The sequence below is a fragment of the Poromitra crassiceps genome (assembly GCF_964638095.1).
Source record: "Poromitra crassiceps genome assembly, chromosome: 19".
NCBI classification, from domain to species: domain Eukaryota; kingdom Metazoa; phylum Chordata; class Actinopteri; order Beryciformes; family Melamphaidae; genus Poromitra; species Poromitra crassiceps.
The window spans coordinates 12,807,649-12,831,572 of record NC_139646.1 but is presented as its reverse complement, the minus strand read 5'-3'; the positions used below and the strand labels follow the sequence as shown (position 1 = coordinate 12,831,572).

Genomic DNA, 23,924 nt, shown 5'->3' with positions numbered 1-23,924 from the left:
TTTAGCGGAGCTGCGCACTTACAGGCTCGCCATATACAGCGCCTACTGTGAGGGCTTTGATGTTGCATGTTTTCCGCTTACGGTGTGTGTGTGTGTGTGCGTGTGTGTGTGTGCGTGTGTGTGTGTGTGCATGTGTGTGTGCGTGTGCGTTTGCGTGCCTTTGAGGTAAAGAGACGTGACTATTGGCCAACACTCTCTGCTGCTATGCAACAAGAGCTCTTAGGCTGTGGCCACACTGATCCGTCAGAAAATGGACAGAATTATAAAACGGATAGATGTATGTCCGTTGCATGTACAAGTAACCTACTTGTACAGCAGGTGGTGGTAAGCACCTTGAAGGTGTCAGTGCCCCGCCTATAAACCGAGAGAAGAAGAAAGCTGGCGTTAGCTAGCTGTTAACTCTGTGCACAACGTTACTTATGTGGCAATAAAACGCCACTGATGATCAGTCTGATGTAACGGTCGGCCAGTTCGAGTCATGCTCTTTCCATAAAGCCCACCAGCTTTGATATCTGTTGGCTAGTTGTTGATATTTATAATGGTATTGTAGCTCTAAAAGAGCATTTTTTTCTATGCGGGCAACTGTCATGGCTGCGATTTACACTCCATGAAGAGGATAAAAAAGACACGCACATCCAAAAAAAACACTGTGTTGGGTGCTGCATCAGAATATACCTGACAGTGAAAAAGAAGTGATCCACACACCTTTGGAGCTCCCGGTTGAACGTTTTTTATTTCAGCGTGATGTTTCAAGCCACACAGGCTCTTCCTCAGACGCTTTCTTTTTCACTGCCATTTCCGCTCCTCCATTTCCGCTCTGAGAACGCCTCCTCGACTCTGATTGGCTAAACGGACGGTGACTATCTGTCCATGCATCCATCCGATACGTCCATCCAGAAAAAGTTACGCCCTCTTTCAACTTTCTGTCCATCAAAACGTATGCAAATTTGCTGGATAGGCATGCTTCATCAGTGCTCCACGGACAGACGGACAGCTGTCTTGAAAATGAATGGAAGTGAACAGAGAAATGAACGCAGACGGAGAGACACTATGGATCAGTGTGGCCACCGCCTTCCAAATACCTCTGCTTTCAGTAGCATGTTGGACAAGCTATCATGTCTGCAGTGCACAGTGAACTGCCAGAGTTCATAGGTCCACATGTATGTAGTATTCGAGGGATACAGAGAGAGAGGGGGGGGGGGCATATTTTGTTCAAAAGCCACTCAAGCACAATTTGTCTCTGTACTTTTTAAGCCAATTTTACCTCGTCTGTAATCTGTATACCATATTTTGTTACAAAGTTGCAATGTTACACAGCCATTTACACACGTGCTTATTCCACTCTATCATTAATTGTAAGCACATGGTTAAGTTAACTTGACCTACTCATTACATGTATATATTATATGATTGCAATGTTACACAGCTGTTACACACTTCTTTATTCTACTATATCTTTAATCGTACGCACATTTTTTGTTTGTTCAATTTACACTTGCTTTGGCAATGTAAACATATGTTTCCCATGCCAATAAGGCCCCTTTGGATTGAATTGAGAGGGAGAGAGGGAGAGTAAGAGGGAGAGGGGGTAAGGCCCTGTTTACACGGCAACGCTCACTGCACAAAACAGCAAACTTTTTGACCGTTAGTGCCTTCCTTTTACACGTGAATGGCGTTCTTGGGGCATGAAAACGCAAAAAAGTGAAAACAGGTCCCAGAGTGGAAGCCAGGCGTTTTTCCTTTTCCAAATAAAAGCCGTAATTTATAACTGGGTAAATAAAAATCGGGGCCGTCGACTCACTACGTGGTAAAATGTACTTTTAGTTGTCTGTGTTCTATATGTCTTCTGTGTATTTCGGATCACACACAAAAAACGTTGCTACATACATCAATAAGGTATTCGTTTATTTAATTGCCATTTTAACAGTTTTAACCAGAAGCTTCAATGTTATTCTGGCTCACTTGACGCTGCTCTGAGATTTGTGCGGCTTCAGTCTGCACGCAAATCGTTATCACAAATGCTGTGTATAAGCGCAAAATAAAAGGTGAGAACGCAACGCCAGTCTGCCGTTTTATGCAGAGACTGTGGTCGTCTAAACATGGCCTGAGAGAGAAAGCAGAGGAGAGGGTGAGTGAGAGAGATATTAGTCTAGGGCTAGCAGACAGAGTGGCTGCAGCCCCATAATGTAATCTGGGCTTCCTAGAAGTCCTGTAGTTGTCAAGGCTAAGGTCAAACGCCTGACATTATCAAGACACAACAAGACACTGCTCCCAGTCCCCCTACTGTATGCCTTTGGTGTGTAACGCACATGTGTGTGTGTGTGTGTGTGTGTGTGTGTGTGTGTTTGTGTGTGTGTGTGTGTACGTGTGTGTACACTTGTGCACACGCTTGCATATCTGTGTGTGTAAGTATGCAAAAGGGATTATTTGGATCCTGTGCGTGGTGTGATAGGGAAATTACGCAATAGCATCTGTGTAATAGTGACGTATATAACCCTCAACAGCTGTTGTACGCACAAACACACATACGCGCAAGCACACACACATATATACACACACACACACACACACACACACACGCACAGTTAACCCTTTTTAGCCTCCTCTGGACAGTTTAAATCTAAATGGCTATATATATGAAAGAGTCAGACGTAATAAGTGTGACCCTTTGCACCTTATGATTATTTGTTTTTTACCTGGGAATAGTACCGCTGTCAACAGATACATTTGGGGTTATGATAGTTAGGGCTGGGTTAAAAAAAAGATATATCAATATCAAATCGATATTCATTTGAAGGAACTGATATCATCTATTCATTAATTCCAATATTGGTCTTTTAATATAATGCTTTTTTTCATGGATGCTTGAAGCTTTAACCCCGTTCGACTCACATGGTTTGTTCTTAGCGCAACAAGATCTCGTAAACATCTGTAAACATTCATTTAAATTTTTATATTTTTAATAATGCACCAGGTTAGAGGGTTTCTTGTACAATTTATAGCATTATTTCTTTGATAATCTCTTTCACATCCAAGCAAAATTGGTATTGTAACTGAAATATCGATATTGAATCGTATCGAATAGGAATTCGTATTGAATCAGGGATTTGTGTATCTTGTGAATCGGGAAATCAGTGGTGCTACGTTGCCCGAATGCTGTTATTTGTGAATTATGAGAACAAAACAAGCAAGAAATGTGATCTGAGTGATGGTACTGGCATCTAAATCTCTGTCAGTGACTACGTTTACATGCACACAATATTCCACTATTATTCAGAAAATGACAATATTCTGAATTTGATAAGGGTCATGTAAACAGCATATTCCAGTTGCATTTTCCGATTAAAACATCTGGGTTATTCCACTATTATTCGGGTTTTAGGATGATTCTTTGATCATGTATACAGCGTATTCGGAATATGCGTCTCAATCAGGGTTTTTATCGGAGTTTGCAACGCATGTTGCCTGTTTGTGGTCAACTGATGTGTGCTAGAAAGCGCTAGAAGAGGCGATATAATAATCCGTCATCTCTGGCATGCGAAAAGAAAAGCCCACATTTCTGATCGGGAGGAGATGAGAAACATCGATTGGTGCCCACGGAAGTCCAAAGTGCTTCCGAGCCTGCGAGGTAATAACGTAGGCTACTAGCCTACTTTTTATGAAAGACTTTGATGTGCAAATAGTCGCAACGCCAAACTTTCCAGCAGCAAGCTCCTGGAATGGACCAAGTGATGCCGTTTATTCTCAACAGAAAAACTCAGCCAACCTGCATGTCTCTCTCTCCCCCATCCCTCACGTGTCGGGGAGGGCGAGCTACGGCTGCATGTAAACGGGAATATTAAGCCGTTTTCCCACATGCGTACCTGAAAATTACCTGTAAGTCAATATCGGACATTTCCCGGAATTTCCCTTCACACCTCAGCGCTGGCATGTGAGAATCTAGGAGCGAAATTTCCTGTATGTTGGGGGGCGGGGGGAGGGGGGAGGTTATTTGGGGGGTCGGGTTTAGATCAATAAGGTGTTTTCGGGTTGTCCTTGGGCTGCAAACTCATTTAAAGTATGCAAATCGAAGTTGTTTCTGACAAGAATAATGTCACGTTACTCCGGGACTGCTCAACCCATGACAGAGCAGCCACTCTCCCCGGCTTGGCAGTGAGAGCTCCGCCCGCGCGTCCCCGCTGCCTGGAGCACAGCGGCTCGTGCTCGCGCTCTAAAAGGCAGGCGCAGGCTCCCACACGCTGCTGTCTGGCCAGCAGAAAGTGCCCCAGACACTGTGTGATAATCCTGTAACAGCATTTGAGCTTATTCAGGTAAGATATTAATAATGTAATGACACATTCAGCGATAAACTGTCTACAATGAAGACATGTGTCAAATATGACAACGTGGTGTTCAGTATTTTAAGAGCACGGGTTTTTTTTCATTTCCTGAAAAGTTGGCGATTTGGAGATAAGTGGCTTTCATTGCACAGCGACGAAATGGAAGTAGTTTGCTTTGATGTGCGCGAATGATTAGATGACGCAAGCTGGAAGTGAACGTTAAGCAAGTGTGTACTCGCCCATGAAGAGAGAAGGACCGGTGTCGCGGAAAATGACTGGACCCCTTTCTCACCTGTCTGCCTATCGCGGCATACCGTTCTTCTGACTGGCTGAAAACTGGTGAAATGGCCGCGACGACGGGGTCGCGCTTATACCGGCACGGCGCCTTTCTCACATGCAGCCATTAGACCACGTTCCGGTCATTTTGCGGTACAAAGCGCATGTGGGAAAAGGGCTTTAGTGGATTATTCATTTAGTCGGAATATTGTCATTTTCCGAATATGGGCAAAATATATTGTGTGCATGTAAACGTAGTCACCGTCTCCCTCCTACTGGCTCGTGCTCTCTCTCTCTCTTCCTCCTGCTTTCTTCTTCTGCTATCCTTAAGTCTTTGTCCCCATTGTCAACCCATTGTATCTCTCCGTTTCTACTTTTCACTCCAGATTTGCATAATTCTCTTGTTCTGCCAGTGCCACTCTCATGTATCTTTGAAGTGGTGGAAAGAGAGGGCGAGAGAGATACAGATAGAGGGAGAGAGAGGGAGGAAGAGGCATTGAGATAGATAGCGACAGACAGACAGACAGACAGACAGACAGACAGATAGATAGATAGATAGATAGATAGATAGATAGATAGATAGATAGATAGATAGATAGATAGACAGACAGACAGACAGACAGATAGATAGATAGATAGATAGATAGATAGATAGATAGATAGATAGATAGATATATAGAGGGAAGGAGGTTGAGGGAGAGTCTGTGGGGGAGGCTAGCACTGCAATCTCTGGCAGAGATAGCTGTGACGCACTATTACACACACACACACACACACACACACACACACACAGCTGATGTAAGGCCTCCATAGGTCTGTGGCATTCAGAGAGCCAGGGAGTGGGGGTGAGAGGAGTTAATGCAGGCCAGCAGTGGAGCACTTGTCTGGGCCACACAGAGCGAAAACTCCCCTGCTCTCCAACCAAGCCTGGATGTATAGACAGGGTGCATGAGAGACAGGAGGCAGTGAAGACTGTCTGACAGACAGACACACACACATACAATAGGCCGATAACAAACGGGTGTGCAAATGGATTCCCTGAATAAGACACAGAAACACACACACACACACACACACACACACACACACAGTTTCCTGTCCCCGCCCTGTAGCTGTGGGTGGAGACGGGTAGAAACAGGAAGGAAGTCCAATCTGAACTTCCCCCCTCAGTCAGACCCACCCCAACGTCGCAGCATGGCATGTTATCTTTCTGCCTCACACACACTTCATACCGATAGTGCGACGTAGCTCCTCACACAGGCTGATGTGGGGAAGTTTGAGCATCTCCTTCCATTTCTTGCTGCGACCGTTCCGCTTCCCTCCTCCACCTGAGAGAGAGACACAGAGAGAGAGAGAGAGAGACACACACACACACACACACACAATTGAAATTAGCTCGTCAATCAAGTCATTGTTTCAACATTGCACTTGGGAGTCTTGAACCATATCCATCCGGCAATTTGGCCATTTCAACATAAAAGCAAGACATCATCTATCTAGCTGTGTGTGTGTGTGTGTGTGTGTGTGTGTGTGTGTGTGTGTGTGTGTGCGCATGTGCGCGTGTGTGTGTGTGTGTGTGTAGCACATGCGTGTGCATGCGCGTTGATGCGTGTGCATGCGCGTTGACCTTGCCATGACCAGAGGCAGCCAGGGACAGCTGGTTCATCTCACCAGTCGCCTCCATGCTTCATGACAGAGCATGTGATGAAGAATGTTGACAGCTTCAAAGATCATGCGGCGCTAGGGTTGGGCGGTATCCAATTTTTTATACCTTTAAACCTTCCCCAAATAATACCCGGGTACATAGTACCATCTGATTAAAAATCAAATAATACCCCGGTATACAGTACCAGCTGATTAGAAATCAAATAATACCCCGGTACACAGTACCATCTGATTAAAAATCTAATAATACCCCAGGAAACAGTATTACCATCTGATTAAAAATCAAATAATACCCCGGTATCCACCTTATTTCTAGATGCCATGATGCCTTACGTGAAATATGGGTGCTTCTTCCGGTGTAATCCTCGCAGACAACCCCCCCTTCCCCCTTCCCTCCCGTTACCTTGCTGACAGGCTGACACAGACACAACATACTGGCTGTAGCCCGTAGATCTCCGTGAAGTGAGCAACAATCTCCCACAGTTTGACTTCCGGTTTAGCGATTTTAACCCTAAACCCCCATAGCGTGTCCAGCTTGGCAAAAATCTCGTCGATAAATATCCAGGGTTGTTCAAAGAGCAACAGAAATAAAAAATGATTACATTCCCTCAAATAAGTCGTCAAATGAGTGTATTTATTGTGACAAGCAACTTTTTTTTCCCAGCGTCGGAACAATCAGTCACATTCTAAACCGGACCTCGCACCCATAATTATTTTACAGCGGGGCATTCAAAAATAAGGTGGATACAGTATTACCATCTGATTAAAAATGAAATAATACACACACACACACACACACAAAAGAGTGAGCTCCTTCCTTCGACCTGCGTCGCGACTGACAGCCAAACAAGACGTTTCATGGGTTATCTCCATCCATGCCACACTCTCTCTCTCTCACACACATACACACACACACACACACACAGAGTAGTGCTCGGCCGCCCTCTTGGCCCCTGGCAGAGCAGATGACCCCGATGTGAGGGCAATCTGAGGGCTGAACGACCCCTAGGCACCACAACACAGTTCAGGGTGCAGGGGTCACTCCCCATATCCCACTCAAACGCTCATTCCAACATCAGCAGGGGTGTGTGTGTGTTCATGCGGGGGTTGAACTCAGGTATGTGCTTGCTTGAGGCAGACAAACAGACATTTAAAGAGACAAGGGGAAACATATGCACGCATGCGGGTCCCACCCCGTTACCCAGGAATCATAAGGTTTGATCACTATTCAGCACAGAAACACAGGCAGATTGTTTGCAAGGAGTAGTGGGTGAAGCACATAGCAAATAAGGTTGTTGTTATTTGTTTATTAATTTCATATGATATATCGTTTTGTTTTTGTTTCTTTTTATCAAGTTTTTTTTCCTGGACCCCCCTCTCCCTGCTGTTGCAGTCATTGCTCCACCTCCTCTGCTGATCTGGGGAGAGCTGTAGACTAGCACATGCTTCCTACAACACCAGGGTTTCCCCAGGTGTAATGCAAGCCCGGTGGTCCCCCGGGCCAAAGCTGACCCCCCACCAGGCCTAAGCATCAGCAATTTATATTTATTTATTTTATGTATTTTTAAGATTTTATTTTTGCCTAATTTTGCCTATGGAAGCTGTGTCATAAGATGTTTAAATTCTCAATTCCACGATTCCCTCCGTGATTCTGTTATATTATCACAGAAACTATAGGGCCGTATAGGGGGTTTCATTACTTCTCTTCTGCCTTTCAAAATCACTAGCCAAGCCAGAATGAAACATGTTGTAGGCTAATTGACAGAATGAAACATGTTGTAGGCTAATTGGTAGAATGAAACATGTTGTAGGCTAATTGACAGAATGAAACATGTTGGAGGCTAATTGACAGAATGAAACATGTTGTAGGCTAATTATGTAGGCTAATTGACAGAATGAAACATGTTGTAGGCTAATTGACAGAATGAAACATGTTGTAGGCTAATTGACAGAATGAAACATGTTGTAGGCTAATTGACAGAATGAAACATGTTGTAGGCTAATTGACAGAATGAAACATGTTGTAGGCTAATTGACAGAATGAAACATGTTGTAGGCTAATTGACAGAATGAAACATGTTGTAGGCTAATTGACAGAATGAAACATGTTGTAGGCTAATTGGTAGAATGAAACATGTTGTAGGCTAATTGGTAGAATGAAACATGTTGTAGGCTAATTGACAGAATGAAACATGTTGGAGGCTAATTGACAGAATGAAACATGTTGTAGGCTAATTGACAGAATGAAACATGTTGTAGGCTAATTGGTAGAATGAAACATGTTGTAGGCTAATTGGTAGAATGAAACATGTTGTAGGCTAATTGACAGAATGAAACATGTTGGAGGCTAATTGACAGAATGAAACATGTTGTAGGCTAATTGACAGAATGAAACATGTTGTAGGCTAATTGGTAGAATGAAACATGTTGTAGGCTAATTGACAGAATGAAACATGTTGGAGGCTAATTGACAGAATGAAACATGTTGTGTAGGCTAATTGGTAGAATGAAACATGTTGTAGGCTAATTGACAGAATGAAACATGTTGGAGGCTAATTGACAGAATGAAACATGTTGTAGGCTAATTGACAGAATGAAACATGTTGTAGGCTAATTATGTAGGCTAATTGACATAATGAAACATGTTGTAGGCTAATTATGTAGGCTAATTGACAGAATGAAACATGTTGGAGGCTAATTGACAGAATGAAACATGTTGGAGGCTAATTGACAGAATGAAACATGTTGGAGGCTAATTGACAGAAGTAAACATGTTGGAGGCTATTTGCAGTTGGAGGGCCTGAGGTGAGTGGAATGACATAGGGGAAATCCTGCAGTTCCGAACACACCAGCTGGCCCGGCAATGACATGAGGCAACAGCAACTCAAACACATACAAAGGGTCATCGTGGTCAAACACCCGCACAGCCACGCCTTTATCACAACACGTGTGTGAGCACACACACAGACGCACACATGCACACATGCACACAGTAGCATGTAGGGTTCCCACACATTTTCATGGATAAAATTTCAAAGCTTTTCCATGACTTTTCAAGGGTCAATAATAGAATCTCCATGTAAAGTGAGGCGGTGACTGAATCAATAGCAGAAATTATTACTACACTGGACAAATAGGACACACCTCTTTGTATTGGATTTCAGTGCTTCTTGGAGTCACTGGGTCACATTACAGCTATTGGAAAAAATGCCATTATTTTTTTATTAAAATATTTATGTAACAAATGAACTAGAAGTGCACTCAGAGAGTGCATGCCTCTGCCAAAGCCAATACTCCAGTCTGCTATGATATGCAAACATTGTGAGTGGGATCAGAACCCTAACCGTGACCCACCAAAATACCCCCAAGTCACTCCCCCTACACACCCGTTGAATCCTGACTTTCTCCAACCTTCCTATCCTTTAACCTCGCGTCACCAGGCTCTTCCCGAGGAGAAGAGCCTGGTACGTATTACTACAGGCAGGATGTACAGCAGTAGGCAGCCTAACCTCGCCAGTCGCTATGAGTTAGAGAAAAACAAAGAAGCATAGACACACACCAAACGAAGTATTCAAAGTAGTACTTGAAGAAACTTGCCGGTTCAATAACATTACGTCTGAACGGAACGCAAGAATTGGAGTACAGCACTTTGGTTCCTACGTTCCACCCATAGCCGGAGTCTAGCCCATAGCCCATAGTCTCGGAGGGAGGTTTTTCCATCCAGAATGGGGAAGAGAATGGAGAATGCAAAGCAAGATCAACACTTGATCCTGATTCCTCACACCTTATAGCTTGACATTATCCCTGCAGGCCATCTTCACTCATGATGTGGACAAATTAACTTGTGTCATGTAGCATAGATATTATATTACTATAGATGGGTCACCGCAGGCTCCGCCAATTCTAACAACTGGTAGCAGCAAGTCTCAAATGCAAATGGTCACGTGGTCACCTCTCCCCAAGTCTCATTACTCCGCCCCCACCGGTTTTCTTCTTCAAGCAGGCTTTAAGCGGGGTTAACACTGACCTAGCAAGCCAACTTGAAATATAATATACAAATCGTGAGTTCCCAAACTCCACACAAACCACACATATAAACACAAAGCTGCCCCAGCCTTGTTAGCTCAATACAGTTGAAACTGAGATATTCCATAATTTACAAAAATATGTTTTCTAGCCACAGATTTAGCTACTACATCAACGAACTTCACATTTAGCTTTAGCTAATGACTCCCTGGAAGCTAAAATAAGTTCCTGTTGCCAAATCTCGCGAGAGTGTGTTACTGAGATAGAGACAGGTCTTGAACAAGTTAAATTTTCTTCTGATCTTTCTGTCTGAAAAATGCCATTTTAGTGTCAGAATATTCAGAAGATATGTAGTTTTGGAGAATAGGCTGAATATTTACTTTAACTCATTGAGTGCCAATGACGACTTTAGTCGTCAATTGCTTTAGTAACGTTGAGTGCCAATGACAACTAAAGTCGTCAATTGCGTTTTTTGACGGTGGGACGTGGATCAAAGCCTAATATATCTCCTGTAAAATTTTGGGGCATGTTGAATGTGTATAACCTATTTTACCGACCCATTAGGTGGCGACAGTGCTCTCCAGATTAGAGGAAGGGCCGAAAACAGCAGGAAAGACCTCCGTGATCAAAGAGAAACCGCTCATGCTGCAGCCAGAGCCATATAGATGGCTTTTTTTTTTTTTTTTTCACAAAAGGCGGAATAACTCAGCTTCTAATTTGAAAAGTGTCTTTTTGCTCAAAACAGCCTATCTTCTCCGGCTCATAACTAAAGAACGGAAAATGGGATCAATAAACTTTTTTTTGCAGATGATAGAAGAGCGTCTCATCGTTCTTTGTGCGTGTTCGGTGTTTACATAGTAATATCACACAATATTCTGTGGGCCTCGAGAAATCACTGAAAACGCTCTGAAACTCTGGCACTGGGAGCGTCCGTTCTCCAAAAGTGGCTGGCACTCAATGAGTTAATGAATATGGGGGCTAAGGGATCTGTCATAATCTGAGATCATGTTGACTTTTCCCATTGACTCAATAGACTCAGACCTGCGTGCCAAAATGACAGGAAGTGAGTTGAAGTTGGGCCGTCTTGCTTGCAATCCCATCGTCTTTGATCGTAGTGCACAGATTAAAACCGTGTTGCCATCAAGCTCCTAAGGTTAAAGTCTGACCTGTACTGGAGCTGCAGAGATCTCTCTCTCACACACACACATACACGCACACACACACACACACACGCACCCACACACACACACACACACACACACACACACACACACACACACATTTTTATTATTAAAAATATTTTCTCTGACAGTAAAAAGTGAATAGGAGAGGAACTAAAGTGAAGAAAATGCAGGAATTGAACTGTTGAGATGGCCTTCTCTTACACACACTGTGTGATGGTGGCCAGTTCTACGTCTCAACATTATTTTACAGGAGAAAACCTCGGACCCACTTGAGCCCAAAACACAGAATGATATATGAAACCGTCAAACCAACTCAACAAAGAAAAAACAAATTGTCATAGATTAACTTCTTTCCTTTCAGAGACTGACATCATTATAAGGAGGAAATGAAGAGAGTGTGTGGATGTGAAAAGGCTTGTATACTGTACAAAGACATGAGGGTGAGAAATGTCACCTAAACTCAGGCCAGATGGGAGAGAGTAAAATAATGTTACACAGAGAGATATTGACAAGACAGGAAAGTCTTTGAGAGGGATTTTAATGGCAAGCTATAGAGCAGCATATGTGTGTGTGTGTGCATGCATGTGTGCTTGCGCGTGTGTGCGTGCGTGCGAGCGTGTGTGTGAGCATGCGTGTGTGTGTGTTGTGTGTGTGTGTGCGTGTGTGTGTGCATGCGTGTGTGCTTGCGCGTGTGTGCGTGCGTGCGAGCGTGTGTGTGAGCATGCGTGTGTGTGTGAGCGTGTGTGTGTGAGCGCGTGCGTGTGTGTGTGTGTGTGTGTGTGTGTGTGTGCAGGCGCGTGTGCCTGTCAGAGCTGGCCGGGCCACCCCGCCCTGTTTAATGTCACTCTGACGTCAAAGCCATGTGTGCAGGCCCTTAATGCAGACAGGATGGAGCAAGTATTTATTTAACTTTGCTTCTTCCCCCCTCGGAGAGAGCGGGGCCCTCCATAAACACTGACTTCAGAGCAGTTTCGCTCATTCGTAGCTGAGCTGGAAGCCACACGCTCTGAGATCATCACGCCTGATCCCGGAACAGATTTCCGTACAGGGAACTGGGAACTGGTGAAGAGGACTCTGCTGGAGCAACTCAACTACGTTTCTTAAAAGGCCACACAAGGGTTGATCCCACGTCCCTCCCTGCTCCCTCTGACTGCCATGTAACACCATTTGTGAAAGTCAAAAAGGGCAATCACGGCAGTAGCTTTCATCTACTTCTCTGCACTGTTTACAGTACACACACACACACAACACCAATTTCACTGTGCAATTTCCATTTCTAGTCGGACGTGTATTAACCAATGGCATGTCTCCAACAGTTTCACGTCTGACCGGTTAGACTTACTTAAGAAATGGGGAGATGAGAGAGACTGAGAGCACAGAGATTATTTGCATGTGGGCGTTGTTGTTTGTGTGTGTGTGTGTGTGTGTGTGTGTGTGTGTGTGTGTGCGTGCGTGCGTGCGTGCGTGCGTGCGCGCGTTTCTGTCTGTCTGGAGAGTGTGAGCTATGAGTACATTAATGAATGCACACCCATGGGTCTATTCTCTGGCTGGCTCCATGGCTTCTCCCCTGTCGTCTCCTCTGTGATCAGTTGGTGTTTTCACAGGCTCCCGATGTGTGCGGGCCAAACGCAGCCCCACATCGCCCAAATATGCTCCTGGGCCTATCCTCCCTTCCTCTCCTTTCATCCCCGAGGAGGAGAAGCAGCCAGACGAGAGGTCACACAGTAGACCCAGGCAGTATCTACCTCACATCGGAAACATACACTTGAGACATCTTAATGAGTTCAAAAAGAGTTCGCAGCAAATTTCACATCCAAAACAAAAGTCAAAAATAAAATAGACCTCACAGAATATAGGCCTGTGTGACCCGGACCAAGCTGAATCCAACTTTGACTTTAATACGCTTCAATACCTTGATATAATATAGCAATTATTAAGGCCTTTCTATACTTTGAATTACAGTGAGCCAACACAACTGAAGAGGGTGATGCTAGTAGTATTATATATTATTGCTGCAGTTTCATAAAATATAAACAAATTAAAAATAGTTAATTCACTGTAAAACTTCAATTAAAGTCAGAGTGCCATATAGATGCAGGTCCCAAATATACACCGGTTGAATTCAGTGATTGAAGCAAATAAACACCGGGGCTATTAACGGAGGTTTTACGGTTTTATACCAACTACATCAAGAGCACCATGCACAAAAAACTGTAACAGCTACTTTCTCAAAATAGTCACTGTATGTAGACTTGCAGAAACAACAATACCTAGCAATTTAAAGAGGCTTTAAATAATGTATTTATAAAAATAAAAAAAACTTCACATTCTATGCTAACTTTTCAACAGAATGAAAGTGTTCTGATGATACAAAAACGTATTGATATTTGTGTCCATCTCTCAAATTACAGTGGTAAAAACCACTTGCAGAAATGGCAAAACACTGGGAACTTGGGTGTCTTGGTAGAAGTAAAAGCACTCGCCTACCACCGCGGAGACCCACGTTCAATTTCCGGCCGTGGTACTTCAGGCTTGCTCAGACGTTCCTACAGGCACAAATGGCCGTGTCTGCGGTTTGAGCGGGTGGGGTATGTGCCCTGGGCACTGCCCTAGTGCCTCCTCTGGTCGGTCGGGGCACCTGTTCGGGGGGAGGGAGGGTAACCGCGGGGGAATAGCGTGATCCTCCCACACGCTACGTCGTGCCGGTGAAACGCCTCGCTGTCAGGTGGCGACTGCAGATGTATCGGAGAAAGCATGTGCTCACATCGACTACAACTCTGCCCAGATCGGCAGAGGGGGGGTGAGCAACGACCGGGACAGCAGGGGGAATTGGCCATGTACAATTGGGGAGAAAGCGCAGTATGTAATGCAGCACTGCTGTATTGTCTCCACAACCTGCTTTATTTGGCACAGCCATATGGGAGAAGCCCCTCACGTGTCACATGCTGACACCCAGAATAACAGCCGGTGGCGGTGACAGACCAACCATGGCAGAGAGCAGCCAGTATTTACATTTTCACCAAACAGCTCGGGCAGTTAGCCTACGCTCTTAGCCAGAGTGACGTACGACGACTGCAGCCGTAGAATAAGCTTCAAGTCTGACATCACCAACATAACAAGCAATAATAATGGAGTCAGGGTCAAAGTGCCCTTACATTAACTATATTCCTCTGGGCGATGAGAAGCGTTGATCATGTAAGAGAGAACTAGAAATAACCGGCTTGCAGTGGTATGCCTCCGCCAACAAGTTAAGTTGCAGTCTACATCCATCCATGTCTGTCCAGACTCATAAAATATATGTAGTGAAGACTTTGAAATTTGCGTTAACGAGCATGGAATGGAAGGACGTGAGGTCACAGTGACCTTGAACTTTGACCACCAAAATCCAATCAGTTCATCCTTGAGTCCAAGTGGATGTTTGAGCTCAATTTGAAGAAACTGGAAATCGATTCCTAGCGCCCGCCCTGCAGCTCACCCGCTGCGCGAACTCGCATAAGCAGCGGGCTGCGGGCTCTCATGACATCACTGACAACATCATCCAATGTGGGACAAAAAGTAAAACAAACAAACAGACAACAGACATGGGGCGAAGGAGCCAATACCCTAGTAGTATTTAAAATAGGGTTATAAAACTAAAGGTTCAATGTATATAGCATGTGTTGCAATGCCAAACACGCACTGCATTGTAGCACTCGGGGCAATATTTCAGCTACGGTAGTTTTCCTAGATATTTACGGCTAAGACAATCGCACCCTGGAAATTTGGTACCAGCCCCATGCCTCGTGGGATCTGATCCAAACCCTGGAGATCCGAACGGCCGCAGCGCCGTCCCAGCACAGAGAAACAGAACTTAAATGGTAGGAAATGAGAGAGGGTCACACACAGTTTAGGCCCATTGTAATATGAGCATGCACACGCACATTGGCACAATGGAGCTCGGGCATGAGAAATGACTAGTGGCCTGTTGCTTTCCCAGTCCCTCTCCCATACAGTGTGATTGGCTGGAGTAGCCCCTGATAAGGAAAACATTAGCTGCTAGTATCTGTGTTGCCTATTCAAAGCAATGGCCCGGTGTTTGCATAAGGTAATCCGTCTGTATACTCACACTAAAAGACACACATCAGCTGAGAGGGAGGGAGGGGGAGAGAGAGAGAGAGAGAGAGAGAGAGAGAGAGAGAGAGAGAGAGAGGAGAGAGGAGAGAGAGGAGAGAGGAGAGAGGAGAGCGCGATAGAGAAATGACATGTGAATATCAGGCAACACTACACTCTTCTAATCCTTACCTCTCTCTTACTTCCTAGGCTTCTCCCTCCCCTCCCCCCATACACACACACACGCACGCACGCACACACGTGAAGCGCGCGCGCACACACACACACACACACACACATTCATTCATTAATTCTTTAGGGCCAGACTTTTCTCTCTCCACACGGCTCTGAGCAGTCATGTCATGTAGCCTACAACATGGTAACATTACGACGGCAACGTCAATTAACCGGATAAAATCACTCTCACTCTCACACACACACACACACACACACACACACGCACGCACGTACGCACGCACGCACATTCCAGTAGTCTGCCATGGTGTTTTGCAAGACCTTTCCCCCTTCTCCCCCGCCCCCCATGTCCATGTTCAAGATATTCCATTAAATCCAACCAAGACGACTTGAAAACTGACCCTTGTTTTCATAGTGTCTTCTGGGAGAGAGAGAGAGAGAGAGAGAGAGAGAGAGAGTGGGGGGACAGAGTGAGGCTAAACTTGAGCAAGACGCTGAAAGTTAAGGTCCTTACACACCAAGCACGTTTTTTTCGTGCGATTAATTCGCACGTCAATAATATTTTCCGAACCTATATCAGTCAATGCAACCGTGCAGACCAACGGCGAAGTTTCGCCCAGCGTTATTGCGGTGTTTCTTTTTTCGAACCACGGTCGATTTTTCAGAAATTCGCTTCCGACGTGTACACATCTGTGGCTGTGATTGACAGGTGGGTCAAAACTCGCATCGCAATTTCGTGCCGTATATTCGCATCGCTCTTGATGTGTAAGGACCTTTAGTCTGTGAGTGTATGAGGACAAATCCAAAGGTTCATTATCTATGTTATCTCTTTTTTGATGACTTTTGATTTGAATTGATAGGACAGTAGATACTATAGACAGGAAAGGTGGAGAGAGAGAGAGAGAGAGAGAGGGGATGACATGTGCCAAAGGACCACGGGTTGGATTCGCACCCGGGTCAGAGGACTAAGCCTTCGTGCAGGGATGCCCAAACTTTTTTAGGATGAACTTACAAAAAATAAAACTAGGCATGAGCTACTTCTTTTCCCCTTGTCTCCCCCAAGTACATATTTAGCACATTTGAACATTATTATTATTTATTAAACATAATTTAATAATGTTAATGTTAAATACTGTAGATACTGAGTCAGCTATATACATACGAGTGGGATTTAGTTATGCATATGCGAGCTACTTATTGATGGCCCGAGATCACGATCTACCTGCCCTGCGCCCCTGCCTTAGTGGTACGCCCCGTAATGATGGATGTTGTCTAGCAGTTTCTCAGATGGCTGCCTCATGGCCACACACTGAGGGAACAGCAACATTTGAAAGCTGCCTTGCTGTCCAACATGGAGGCACCTTGACTGCGGGGCACGCAGCACACGCTACACCTTGAACAACGTCTATGATGATAAGCCTCACACCTTCAAGTCTATTTGAGAGAATGCATCAGCAGAGCCACGTCTGACACCACATTTGATCAAGGGCAGCACAAAATGACACAAAGCGAGGAGTCTAGAAGTCTTCAAAACAAACTGATAAAGCGTGAAGGACAGGGCTCACGACTTAGCTTTTCCACTGGTAGCACTGCTGCTACCAGCTTACTCAGTTGGTCGCACCGGCACATGATTTGGTCGCGCCCTTTTTTCCTTTTTTTTGGTACACCACGGTATTAATCAATGCCCTTTCATGCTGATGAATAGTTGTGTTAATTTGCATAGCCTAGTTTTGATTTGATGTAAAAGGATTGACAGTGACTCAAACTCATCATAGCATTAAATGAATATTAAATCCTATAGGCAATTATAATTAACTTATAGAGCATTTTTCCATTATTATTATTTATAATTTGGCTATACAATACGACACCCCTTAGCTTCTGCATGGGCGTGTTCAACCTCAATATGGCCAATTACGATATTGGATGGTTTTCCATTAAATGACATGGGCATAGACAATCTCACATTCTTTGGTGGACACGTCGGTGGCACTGTTTATCATGAATCAGATGTGATTTTGTCACCAGTCTTTTCCGTGAGATTGCCTCATATCACTCCTATAAACTTCGCACAGGCCTTTTCATTTGCATAGGTTGGATACACATTCAATCCGTTCTTCTTCATCAGTTAGCGCTTTCAGACAGACACGGTTCTGGTTCTGGCTCTGGCTCCGTTCTGGAGTCTCAGAACCTTGGTGCTTTCTGGCGAACCAGCCCGTGTTCACACCAGTTTAAGCGGAACCAAAGTGGGAGGACATTATTCGGTAGTCCTTCTTCAGTTTATTTTTATTTTTTTACGTTTATTAATTATTTGGTCTGGCGTTCGAGTGAACCCAGCCTTGGCCATCTCTTCTGCAAGTTCGGCATATGACTTGCTCTTTCTTGTACTGCTTTCTAGCTTTTCTTGAGATTTGGTAGATGCCCAAATCGCCACTAAACATTTGGTTTCCTCAGGAGACCACTGCAAATTATTTTTCTCTGTGTTGTCACTGCCTTCTTCTCCTTCCTGCTCATTTTCACAGCCTAGAATGAGACACGCCCACTGATGATGTCATGGTTCCCAAGGAAAACCAACTATTTTTTGGTTCCGCTGAGAACCAACTTTTCAGGTTCCGAACCAATTATTTTTTCGGTCTGAACGCGCCGGCCAGTTCAGATTAGGGTTCTGGAACTGGAACCGGCACGGAGCCCTGCCGGTGTGAAAGCCCTAAGAGTGATCTCTAGGGCTGACCCCCAAAAAATCGACGCTTCAAAGCTTCAATCGTTGCCATAGTAATCGACGCTCAAATCAGCGGTCGATGCTTTTTAAAATTATTATTATCCCCCCTCCTCTACTCTCCTCTCCTCCCCTCCCCTCCCCTCTCTCTTTCTCTCTCCATGTGCACAGCTGGTCGGTGAGGTGTAGCTTTGTGTGACGGTCTCCAGTTTCCTGGCTGGGCGGCGTCCTTCGGGCCAACACTGTTTCTAACACGGAGAACTCACACAGGCACGCGCTGTGCACACAAACAAACGCACCTTGCTTCCAGGCAGCAACCTCAGAGCTGCGGACCTGAGAGCTTGTGTTGTAAATATGGAACTGACCTAACGTACACATTCTTTCCTCATTTCAACCGCGTGAGTAACGTCACAAGTGTAAACTCGTTTGTTTATATTTATAACGTTACAAAGCAGCAATGGCATTGGCAGACGGCTCTCCTCGATGAGCTCAGAGAGCAGGGAGACGTGTCCTCCTAACGTTACATTACAACACAATGAGCCCACCTGAAGTTAACTTTCGTGGCAAATATTCACATGGCTGCGTCAGACCGAGAGCGGCTGAATGAAAATCCGGACCATTCACAGGACAGATACGGGAGCTTTTTGTCATGAGTTTATAAGCCTAGAAGAAAGTTGACTATAGTCGTGTTTCCATTACTCTCAGAAATGCGCAAAATCTAAATATCGCAATAGAAAGTGGGTAATGGAAACACGTAATTTTCGAAAAAAACCTCCCAAATATCGCAAAAAGTTTTTGCGCTCTCATGAGGTGGTTTTTCAGACGTGTCGATGTAGCAGTTTATCGCAAAAGTGTAATGGAAACGCATTTTTCGCATTTGCATGTCAGATGTGACCCATCTTCTCCTTTGGAAAAGGAGCGGAAAATGAAAGTTGTGCAAAAGCGGAGCTGGGGAAAATAGATCATGTTTAATGACAGAAATCGGTCCATGGTGACAGGCTGCCTGTCTGTGTGCGCACAGTTATAGGCTACCTTTTTTCCTCTGCCTCTCGCGCTCACTGCATTCACCGCAGCCAGCAACATGTTGGGGCAGGGTACGACACTCATTTCTTTTGAATTGATAATCAGGCTCGTTTATATGCGTTGTAACTTCATGTGGTGATTTGCATTGACCATTGGTTGGATTTGAGCATGCAGGGGACGGGATTTGGGGCAGATCCAGGTGCGCATGGCAGCTGCTGCAACGGGGAATTGCGTTCAGGTGTGTGCGCCGTCACTCAAACTCAACTTCAATGGAAACGCCTACAAGTCGCAATTGTACATTGTCGAAGTTGTAGAAATATCGCAATTATTTTGCGAAAAACTGTAATGGAAACACAGCTTATGAGCTGCGGACAGTGCATACTGAGTCCATGTGAGTAGTGACAGCGTTTGTTTGTTCCTCTGTTTGGCTGGAGCCTGGTGGAGTGTGTGTTGTCTGCTGTGTGTCACAGCGTTGCTGTTGTCTGATATTGGAGCCACTACACAGCGTTGTTGCCACAGCCGAGAATGCATAACGTTACCGGAGTTTTTCTCTTCTTTTTGTAGCGGGGGAGGGAGCATGGACGGAGAGGAAAAACATGATTATCAGGCACTCGCACCGATGCCACCTCAAGAAGAAAGGTTGCATATGCGACCATTTTGGCCGCAGTCTGTCTCGAGCCCTGGTGATGGACCTTTGACACTCGATATACTTGATCCTAGACGCTCAACTAAATGTGTTTATTTGAAGCACAAGAGCTCATAAATACAGTGTGCAGTGCACAGTTAAAAGGAATGCTGACAGCTGGCTTCTCATAGAAATGTCCCTTTAACATTTAATACGGCAGCTGGAACAGAGTCCCTGTGATGTTCACACACAACGGTTTCTTCTTCCTTCAAATGCCTCTTTATGCCGAGTCAGCTCAGCTTGCCAGGAGATTGGGGCTGGTGTGCATCCCAGTAACCGCCGGGCGACGTTAACACCGCGGAGCTGCTGCTACAATGGGGCTGCGTACGTAACACACTGCGTCTTGTCCTCCGGTCACAGCCCATTTGTGGCTGTAGTGAGTGTAAAACGAGGACCACATGAAGGGACGGTCACAAAGCAATGTGTTTTATGAGCTTCAGCTGGAGGAAACACCCCAGAGTGATGACAACAAGTGTTAGCCCAGCTATGACCACAAAGCTAATAAAGCACGCTGGGCCCACGTCACAGGCAAAACTCTCACAAGTGGTCTGACACGGCCTGTAGGCCTACAATTTGAGGGGTGGGGGGGGGGGCAAGAGAGGGGGCAGAGAGAGGTTAGTGGCAGAGTCTAGATCCACTTACATGTGCAAAGTTGTTGCACAAAACCCAAAGCCTCCATCCACACTGGAGAGGTGGAGATGATACCGTTCACTAAACTCAAAGCTGATGATGATGCCGTTCTGCTAAGCTGACTAGCAACACACCGCACGCACCCACCTAGGCGCCATCGGCTCATACCGGGAGCACAATTGCTCGAGTGACATCACTAATGACATCACAACTGCTCGAGTGACATCACTGATTACATCATTGATGGCATCACAATTGGCTCGAGTGACGACGCTTATGTTGCTCGAGGGGCATCACTGATGACATCACTGATGACATCACAAATTGTGACTGACCAGACTGACACCGCCACCACAGAGCCCACTTAGCCCATTTTAAAGATGAGCTGAACCCCAAAATGACTTTTTATTTTATTTTACTTCACATACCTGGGTGCACCTATTTAATAATGTATGCAAAACAATAATTTCTTTAGTTTTTCACACTTTTTCACATCAAAAGATATTTTTCAGGATTTCATTCATAACTGGGGTTTTGTGCTGGTGAAGGTTTTTTTTCAGTTTTTTCGTTGTTCCATTTTAAAGTTTGAAACGGAAAAACGGATTTTTTTTTTTTTACATTTTCCCCATTTCGTTTTTTCCATGTAAAACCATTGAAAATGGGTTACTTGAGTACCCTGACCTGGTCTATTCTTTCTTCGTCTTTTTTTTCTTCTTTTTAATACTGAATGATGGTGAAATTATCTCTGTCTTAACCTGTTGGCACAGGAAGAGATTTGAAAACATACAGAAATACCCATTGTAATAGGTGAGCGCATCAATAAACTATGTGTCATATATTTATTTAGATGGAAATTAATTTTTTATGGCACAAGGGTTTTCTGGTCTATTTACCCCACCCCCCCCCCCCCCCCCACCCCCCCACCCCCCCGGCTTTCAGTCTAAACCGGTTGAAAACTGCCGCGCTTAATATTGTTTGGCCCGCGACTCCCTTATATTTTTCTGTATGCGGCCCACAACCAAAAAGGTTTGGCCACCCCTGGCTATAGATATATTGTGGCTCTAAAATAGTTTCTATTGATGCGAGTAGACTGTCATGGCCACGTTTCCAGTAACTATTTCCTGTATGAGCGCAGACAAAGAGTATAGTGAAGACAAGAGGAGACGCTCTTCTGCTTCTTTGATTTGCATTGGAACAAACTAGCGGCTGTAATCTGCTTCCTTTCTTTTTTTCAAATCAAGCAGCATGTCGTTTTGCCAGAAATCTGGGGGGTAAGTCCCCCTTTAACTAAGATAGGCGAATCTCCCAAAATGTAGGCGTGTTCCTTTAAGTATCTAGTTTTTTCCCCCTTTTAGAGGAACAGGAGCGCTGGATCATCCACATTCCTTCCTTCCTTCTTTATGAAGACAGCAGGAATGATGAAAGAAACACAGGAGACAAAGCTGTGCTGAAATGTGATTCCACTCATTCCAGGCTAGCAGGGGTTCACCATGCTCCCACCACAATCTACCACGGCACTGTCTCTCCAGGCACAGCTCAAATGCCATTTACTTCCACTCACTCTCTAAATTACAATAACAAATCATATGTGTACAATGAAATATGTAGGCACAGCATCATTCTCATGTCACTGACACATGCAAGTTTGCATCAAAGATGAATACCACTCAGCTGAAGAATTTACATGTCCTACTTTGGGCCTTCCTTGGACAATTTAATTACTTTCTTTGCTTACAAAAATCTAGGGAGCCCAGACGCTAGGGCTGCTGCGATTTGCGATAAAATTGTAAATTTGGCGATTGAAGGGAGTGATCCCCAATTGGCTTTTCTAATTTCTACAGCGATATTTAAGCGATTTGAACTAATTCTCTATCATAAGACGTTATAATATAATCTCTAGAAGCTGCGCCCTACTGTACACGAGAGGTTTCTGAAAAGTTTATTTTATATATTATTTATTTTCTGGGAAACGGAAGGTTGACTCGCGATGACTTTAAAGGACTATAGTATTTTTTCACCCCGAATCCAACGCCGCAGTGCCTGAGTCTCTACGACTTACGTTTGCGGAGATATGTCCGCCCTGCCTGCAGGACTACAGGAGAGAGATAGAGGACAGCGGGGGGGTTGGGGGTTCCAAGTTACTGACCAAACACTATTTCAGTGATTGCTGTCAGAATATAGAGCCATTTAACACTTTTTTTAAAACAAAAAGAAATTGCTGAATGCAGATTTTAATCATGCAAAATGAACATGGAAATGTAGACTGCAGAAGAAAAAAGAGTCATGGAGTGGCAAGAGTGAGGCCAATGGAGGGAGGTGGCTTCAGAACGCATGAGGTCGGTCTCGAGTCTTGTCTCATATAAATGCATAATCTACGTTTATTCTTCTTCTACTGGCTGCATTCAATAATATATTATGATCGATTGTTTTTCCCCCTCAAAATTATTAATGCCATTAAATAGCAATAGGTCTCTTGATCAAAAATAATAATAATAATAATTCAAATGTAAATAATTCAAAATTACGGCTAATTAATAGATTATGGCGATCTGATCGTCTATCACCAACCTCTAATGGCCACAATTGGACAATATGAAAATAGGGACGATTGAGCAGCCCTACCAGACGCAGACCGCTGCCCTGTGCCGCCCTAGTAAGATCATAATTACCCAAGTGCCATCACTGGTGATATCATCACTGATGACATCACTCACTGATGACATCCCAATTACTTGAGTCAAGTCTCAAGTGACATCATTGATGTCATCAAGTCTGACTTTAAACTCAGAATGCTGACTTTTTCCCTCAGAATTCTTCTGACTTTATTCTCAGAATTCAAACTTTATTGTCAGAATTTAACTCAGGTGTGTGTGTGTGTGTGTGTGTGTGTGTGTGTGTGTGTGTGTGTGTGTGTGTGTGTGTGTGTGTGTGTGTGTGTGTGTGTGTGTGTGTGTGGCCCTAGTAGTTTTAAATTGTGTTTTCTTTCTTTCTGGCAACCACATTGGAATTCCAGGTGACTCCACTTGGGGTCGCAACGCCAAGGTTGGGAACCACTGTGTTAGCATGTACATGTCTGCCAAAACGTTGACTTCAAACAACTGAGATCAAAAACTGTG

The 23,924-nt window shown here is 44.5% G+C and overlaps 1 protein-coding gene across 1 annotated transcript in view; it reads right to left on the bottom strand.

Annotated features, from left to right (window-relative positions):
- grk4 (G protein-coupled receptor kinase 4) overlaps positions 1 to 23,924 on the bottom strand; it is a gene marked incomplete at its 3' end in the record, with an annotated part of 85,658 nt that overhangs the window by 53,236 nt on the left and 8,498 nt on the right. Inside the window, exon 2 of the mRNA XM_083655482.1 lies at positions 5,828 to 5,923. Within this exon, the coding sequence (XP_083511608.1) occupies positions 5,828 to 5,923 (96 nt within the window). The remainder of the gene's footprint in view (positions 1 to 5,827; positions 5,924 to 23,924) is intronic.